At 34.7% G+C, this 7,298-nt stretch overlaps 1 protein-coding gene across 1 annotated transcript in view; it reads left to right on the top strand.

Annotated features, from left to right (window-relative positions):
- The window catches only part of LOC107677325 (acid-sensing ion channel 1-like), a 40,476-nt gene that overhangs the window by 31,076 nt on the left and 2,102 nt on the right, over positions 1–7,298 (top strand). Inside the window, exons 6-9 of the mRNA XM_016472209.1 lie at positions 621–774; positions 896–987; positions 1,083–1,162; positions 1,278–1,349. Coding sequence (XP_016327695.1) covers positions 621–774; positions 896–987; positions 1,083–1,162; positions 1,278–1,349 — 398 coding nt within the window. The remainder of the gene's footprint in view (positions 1–620; positions 775–895; positions 988–1,082; positions 1,163–1,277; positions 1,350–7,298) is intronic.

Genomic DNA, 7,298 nt, shown 5'->3' on the forward strand with positions numbered 1-7,298 from the left:
CCAGTGACAGCTTTTGTACCTTTTTTTCTGAGAGTGTAGGCGTTTCGTCCACACGGATCCGGCGTTTTGAGAGAGTGAAACCGATCTGAAAACGCCGCCCTTGCGTTTTCGTGTGGACAGCGAATCCGTATATTTTCTGAAACGATGACGTCATCAGCCCACGTCTCGCCCCAAGTCGCTACGTCACGTAACAGCAACAAAAACATGAACAAACACTGAACGATTTTCTTTTTATTAACTAACATTAACACAGATTAATAAATGTATTGTTCCATGTTCGTTTGTATAACGCGCGCAATATTTATGCGCATTGTCCAAGTCTTCTTCTCCGTTTTTAGTGCATCTCTGTGGCAGAATTACAGCGCCACATGCTGGTCTGGCATGTATACTATATCGTTTTGTGTCGGTTTCGTGGTTTCGTGTAGACGCAGATATTTCTTGAGATGAGGGGGGAAAAAAGATTGGATAGGGAAAGCTCTGGCTTCGTGTGGACAGCCTAAATAATGTCTAAAGCCATGTCAGACTTTTGCAGATTTTATATGATGATGTAATTAAAATATGCTTATGCTAATTTTCTTTTTAATAATAGTAATAATAATAAAAACAACAATACTTGACAGATTTTCTAGTGGAGAAGGACAATGATTACTGCGTTTGCGAAACGCCGTGCAACATGACTCGATACGGTAAAGAGCTGTCCATGGTGAAAATACCCAGCAAGGCTTCGGCGAAATATCTCGCCAAGAAGTTCAACAAAACTGAGCAGTATATTGCGTGAGTTTACATTTTAATTTATGTTAACTACACATTGAATTCGATTTGATTTATTGTGTTGTTTTTATTCATGTCCTGGAAAGTTAATCTGAACAGCCAGTCATTGCATTTAATCTTACAGGGACAACATATTGGTGCTGGATATCTTTTTTGAGGCTCTGAACTATGAGAAAATTGAACAAAAGAAAGCATATGAAGTGGCTGGATTACTTGGTAAGTGTGCGGAAAATTCGCAAATTCTACACCAATATGGAAAATAGAGTTGCCTTTTAATATTTCATTTTTTATTATATTATATATTCTTTCAGGTGACATTGGTGGTCAGATGGGTCTGTTTATAGGAGCCAGTGTCTTGACAATATTGGAGATATTCGATTATTTGTATGAGGTCTGTTGCGTTCTAGCTTGTCTTATTTGTCCTTTTCTTTTGCTGTAAATAATGTGCTCATGGTTACAAATAATTTGCTGACAGTATATTTTATAAATGTTGCACCATTTTTCAGGTTTTTAAGGACAAAGTGCTGGGACATTTTCTACGTAAGAGACGGCCACATCGCAGCGCTAGTGACAATCTGGTAATTGTGCTTCTGTGAGCTGTGTTGCTCTGCATGCGCAAAAAAGACTGTCATTGTGATGACACAGAAATGTTTTTTTGCTTGTTTGTTGTTGGGTGTGCTGATATTTTTATCATTTCTGTTTGTGTGGATTGTCCTCTTGAATGCTGCATGCATCTACTTGCCTTTTGTCTTTGGCTCAAATTCTGGGAAATGATTGATGAAGATGGCCTTTCCACAAAAGACATCGGCTTATGTTTGAATAAGGACAAATATCAAAACCAGAAATGGGGAAGTTTTAGAAATGTTAAACATGTTCACTGCCCTTCGCTTGTGACAAACCTTGTATCCGATTTAGATCAAATTAGCAGATGATCTGTGCTCTTCAGAAAATCAATTAGGACTTCTGAGTGAAACTAGTGTCACCTAATTAATATGCACAGCCCAGCTAATAAGGTTTATATACGTTTTCTCTCTGTCCTTCAGATCATGCCTATGGCCTTGCAGGCTATACATTGGTTGTATTCAATACTTTATTTTAATTTTGGAACTTTTTATTTATTTTATATAAAAAAGTCGACAGTAAATTAGGGATGAGAAAGGACTGGGATTGAGACTCATCGCTTGTGATCTGTCAGTGAAGTAGTGTTTATTTTATTTATTTACTTCAAAATGTTTTATTTAGTTAGTTAGGAAGTTGGAAGTTCATTATGTTCTTGAGCACTAAGAACATTCTGGTTTCAAGATTTCTTGTCCACACTGCCTGGATTATAACACCAGTGAAGTGAAGTTTCTTTGCACGACAGAATAATATTTCATCCAAGAAGCCTTTTTTTCCATGTTCAGATCAACGTTTTTACAAAAAACATTACTAATGTCATCATTTACTCATCCTCATGTCATTCCAAACCTGTTTGACTTTCTTTATTCCTTCCATGGAACACAAAAGATGTTCTGTGTTCTTTTGCATAAAGCCAAAGCATATAATCATCAGAGGCTGTCAGTCAAGCTCTTATAAAGGACAAAAATTCACCTAAAAGCACTACTACTGTGACTTCTGAAGGACTCTTTATGGTGATTTTAGGTTGTTTTTGAAACTTGACAGCCGTGTTGCCGTTGTATGATAAAGAGATGTTGCAGAGGTTGAGTAAATGATGACCGAATGTTAATTTTTATATGAGCAAATTGCAGTATGACAGAACACTGAAATAGTGTACCACAACATCAGCGTCATTCACCATTATCATACCATAGCAGACAAAACGATCCATCATTTACCCCTTCCCAGCATGCACCAGGACATCACTGATCAAACATTAAAATACACTAACAAGCCTTTAGAATTAACATAGCGAAATTAGTTTAGGTAAGTTTGGTATTCAAAATGTTTACCACTATAAAGTATGCTCATGATTTTTAAATCGTAGTTCATGGCAGGTGCTGTTTTATATTATATTTTGAAGTTATTAGCATCCATTAAAATAATTTGATTCAATGTTTAACTTTAAATAATATATGTAAAATGCATATTTTAGAGAAACAACATGATTTTAAACGGTTGGACCATTGCTTTTTCAGCGCGGTATTATTTTGTCATAAATCTGGTGAAGGTCAATTCATTTTCAAATCAAATGAAAAATATTTCAAATGTATTTTTATATAAATGTAATTACATATGTTAAAATATATTTAATTAGTAAATATAGTTATTTAATGAGAGCTATTTAGTTTCATATTTACAATACAGTAAGTTGGAAGTGAACTGGCCTCAGCCTGGGTTTGGTCATCTTCATCTCTTTCCATCATGTTTATTCCAGGATTTCCCCGAGAATCCCACCAGCCCTGGTGTCACGCCTAACCATGTCCCCAGGTAGCGCCGCCATTAATAATATTCCAGAAGCATTTCATTGTGTCCTTGCATTATTCACGCCATTTAGAGTCTCTTCCCTTCGTGACATTTAATGTCAGTAGTTCTAGACATGCACAAATGTCATTGTTACGCATTCTAAGATCCCTTTTTCAAAACCCTGTAGCTTTCCAGATGGAGATGATGGTTTGCAGAAGTTCAGGTAAAACGACACCTGTAGCTTTCACTTGCTGTTATTCTCAGTTTTTTCTTTCTTTCTGTTTTCCTCCCAACATGTTTTGTTTCTTTCTCCCAAAAATGTTGCTGTTTTACATCAAATATATATTTTTTGTATCGTAATTACACTACTGTTCAAAAGTCTGGGGTCAGTGAAATTGCATATGAAGAGTTCATTTGCAAAAACCGATACACGCCACTTTAAAAAAAAACGTGATTGCCGTGCATTATTCTCCACATACAGCGCGATCTGAACCCTAAACACGTTTTGTCAAAAAAGCCGGTTTAGTCCACTTTCAAGGCATCGCGAGTTTACATTTTACTGCAGAAGCCGACAAGCACCCTTGTTGTTTTTGAACAGAAGCCGATAAGTCCATTTTAGCGAATCAGCGCGCTGTATTCAGGTCAGGTGACAAGGCTACTTTCACTCTGAAAAGAAGTGCTAGCTGAGAGAGGAGTTTCGTTGGCAGTAATGCAACACTATGGATGCCAACTGCTGTAAAACTCCAATGAAGAAGAAGAAGAAGAGGAGTTTCGTCAAAGCTGACTAAAAGTGATCGAGGATGGATCATTTCGACGAACTTGATAAACCTGTGATATCTTCTTCAGGGCGAAAAAGGAAAATAAAAGCTGAAACGTTTTCACGGAACCTTGCAAAAGCAGCACGTTACAATAATGAGGGAAAAGCTCGGTGTATTGCGTGTAATCACATCCATACAGTTTATGATCACAACAACAACAACGTTTATCAGGCATCTACATTGTCATCTGAGGAGATTACAAAGATTAAACGAGTGTTTTTTTAAACTCTAAAACATGAAATGTGGAGTTATCTGCTTTTGCCAAAAAAAACGACTGTTGGAGTTATCTGCTTTTGCTATAAAACAAACTTTTAATATGTAAAAAAAAAAACATACTTTCAATTAACTTTAATTTTGTAAATTACCTGTACTTGTTTAAGTTATTATTACTTAATCAAAACAACCCAACTGCATTTTGATTGATATTACTTGGAATGCGCAATAAAAAAACGTGATTTCTGAAAAAATAAAAAAATGGAGTTATCGGTTTTTGCAAATGAACTCTTCATATATATTACAATTATATGTAAAATATAAAAATACAATATATAATTAATACATTAAATTGGTCAAAAGTGACAGTAAAGACATTTACATTGTTACAAATATATTTGTTTTCTTTAAATTTCTATTTATCAAAAAATCCTGAAAAAAAAAATCATCTCAGTTTCCACAAAAATATTAAGCAGCACAACTGTTGTCAACATTGATAATAATAAGAAATGTTTCTTGAGCAGTAAATCAACATATTAGAATGATTTCTGAAGGATCATGTGACACTGAAGACTGGAGTAATGATGCTGGAAATTCAGCTTTGATCACAGGAATAAATTACATCTTACAATTTATTCAAATAGAAAACATTTATTTTAAATAGTAATATTTTTTCACAATTGTACTGTTTATGCTGTATTTTTGATCAAATAAATGCAGCCTTGGTGAGCAAAAGAGGCTTGTTTCAAAAACATATAAAAATAAAATCTTACCATTTCCAAATTTTTGAACAGTATTGTGTATATATATATGGTCTGCAAAAACAATTAGCAAAAATGTTTGAAACCTCATCTTAAAAAACGGGGAAAAAAAGCGACAGTAAGTTTTTAAGTTAAGGTTGCTTAGTGGAAATATGTGCACATTAATACTGAATTTCTCAGGCTTATATATCATTAACAACGGCAAACGATTCCAGCCTAGTAAAGATATGGTCTGGAGACAGGAAGTAGTTGTAAGTTTGCAGTGTATAGTTAAGAACTATATTTGGTACGTTTTTGCCTGGTAGACGATGAAATGATTCCTGCTGACAAAGACAAAGTCTTCTGGTTCTCCGTTTTATGTATTCTATAGTGACGACACCAGGGCATCATTATTATATGAGCAACATGCTGTATGTCATATGGAAAGGTTTGTCTAAGTGAAAGGTCAAGATTATATTTGGTTGAAGCTTGTGCTATTTTGAAGGACTCGATGATGTCTGATAGACAGATGAATGATGAAACAAGGTGGAAATGTGATGGAAAAGGACGTCTTATACGAGAAAGTTCCCATTTATAACGCTCTTGCTTTGAATACGGCTCATTGCATGAATTTTTAACATACCCACATGAAATAAATTTGTGTATAGTCATTATGTATTAGACTGTAATCCAATAACTAATCTGAATATTTTAGTGATAAACAAAGCAATGTTAAGATGATATAGGAAATGCTGAGCGAAGAGGAGACAAACGTCCCAGAGCTGCAACTTTATTGGTTTATTTCAGACAGAGCAATTATTTTCACCCAATGACACCTTTCATAAGTCTGTCTACAAGACTCGGCTTATGAAATATGAAAAACAAGCCTACTTGCCAGAGGAATTACTGCTACTCTGTTTCTTTGTGAAACTGCTGTTTTTATATTTTTTATCATATTATTTTTAGCAGTCGAAATCCAGGGTATTGCAGTTTCAAAACAAGTGAAACTCTATTTTTAGCATATGTGATATGCTGTTAATTACCACAGATCATTTCAGTTCATCCTTCATTTTATTAAAACAAGCACAAATTATGTGCACTTACAGTGAAAGACTATGCAAGAAATTACACCTAGATAAACATTACATTTTTAAAATAATTTTTTATACAAATACACAAGCTGAATATTTAATTTTATTATTATTATTATTATTTTTACAAATTGAAGAGCCAGTTAAAATTGTGGTAACATGAGAGTAGTGTGTAAAATCACTCACTAACTCAAATATACAGCTTATATAAAGCACATTTTTATACATATTATAATTAATTTAAGTGCTTTAACAAATATACAAGCTGCATTTAATTAAATTAAAATTTTTATATACAATATACAAGCTGTATTTCTTTTATTTTATTTCTTGTCTTTGCAAACTGAAGAACCAGTTACATTTATTATGTGGGAATCAACAGGAAAATACCTATATATATATATATATATATATATATACCTTGATATATGATATATATACCTTAAGAAATGTATAAAAATGTACTATACAAATAAATTACTAACTTACAGGGATAGTTCACCCAAAAAAGAAAATTTGATGTTTATCTGCTTACCCCCAGGGCATCCAAGATGTAGGTGACTTAGTCTGTCAGTCATATAATGGCAGTCGATGGGTTCCATGGCTTTGAGAGTAAAAAAAACATACACAGACAAAACCAAATTAAACCCTGCGGCTCGTGACGATACATTGAGGTCTTAAGACACGAAACGATCGGTCTGTGCAAGAAATTGAACAGTATTGGTATCATTATTTACCTCTGATCCACCGCAATGTCTGAGCGCATTCACAACATCCGGCGCGTGACGCGTGTACGTGCTCTGGCATAGTAGACATAGATACATATAAGTAGATGTCTCATTAGTGACTGTTTCTATGGGCCGCTATATGTTCCAAAATGGCGGACACGTCAACATATCTGGAGCGTTCGAATAGGGCATCTATACATATCTATGATAGTAGACGCATGTGCGGAAGCGATCTGTCGCACATATACATCACTCATTATTTACACAGTGCAGAGAGATTGCGGACGTGTTCACTGGCACTGTGATGATCTAAAGATATTTAAAAGTACAGGTCATCACAATGGAAGACAATTTTGATATATCATCATACAACGTGGAATTTTTTGCCCGACCGTATTTATTTGACGTCACGCGCCGGCTGTTGAGAACGCGCTCAGGACAGTTGGACATTACGGTGGATAAGAGGTAAAAAAATGATATAAATACTGTTCAGTTTCTTGCACAGACCGATTGTTTCGTGTCTTTACACATCAA

Source organism: Sinocyclocheilus anshuiensis, unplaced genomic scaffold, assembly GCF_001515605.1.
Source record: "Sinocyclocheilus anshuiensis isolate Anshui unplaced genomic scaffold, SAMN03320099.WGS_v1.1 scaffold392, whole genome shotgun sequence".
NCBI classification, from domain to species: domain Eukaryota; kingdom Metazoa; phylum Chordata; class Actinopteri; order Cypriniformes; family Cyprinidae; genus Sinocyclocheilus; species Sinocyclocheilus anshuiensis.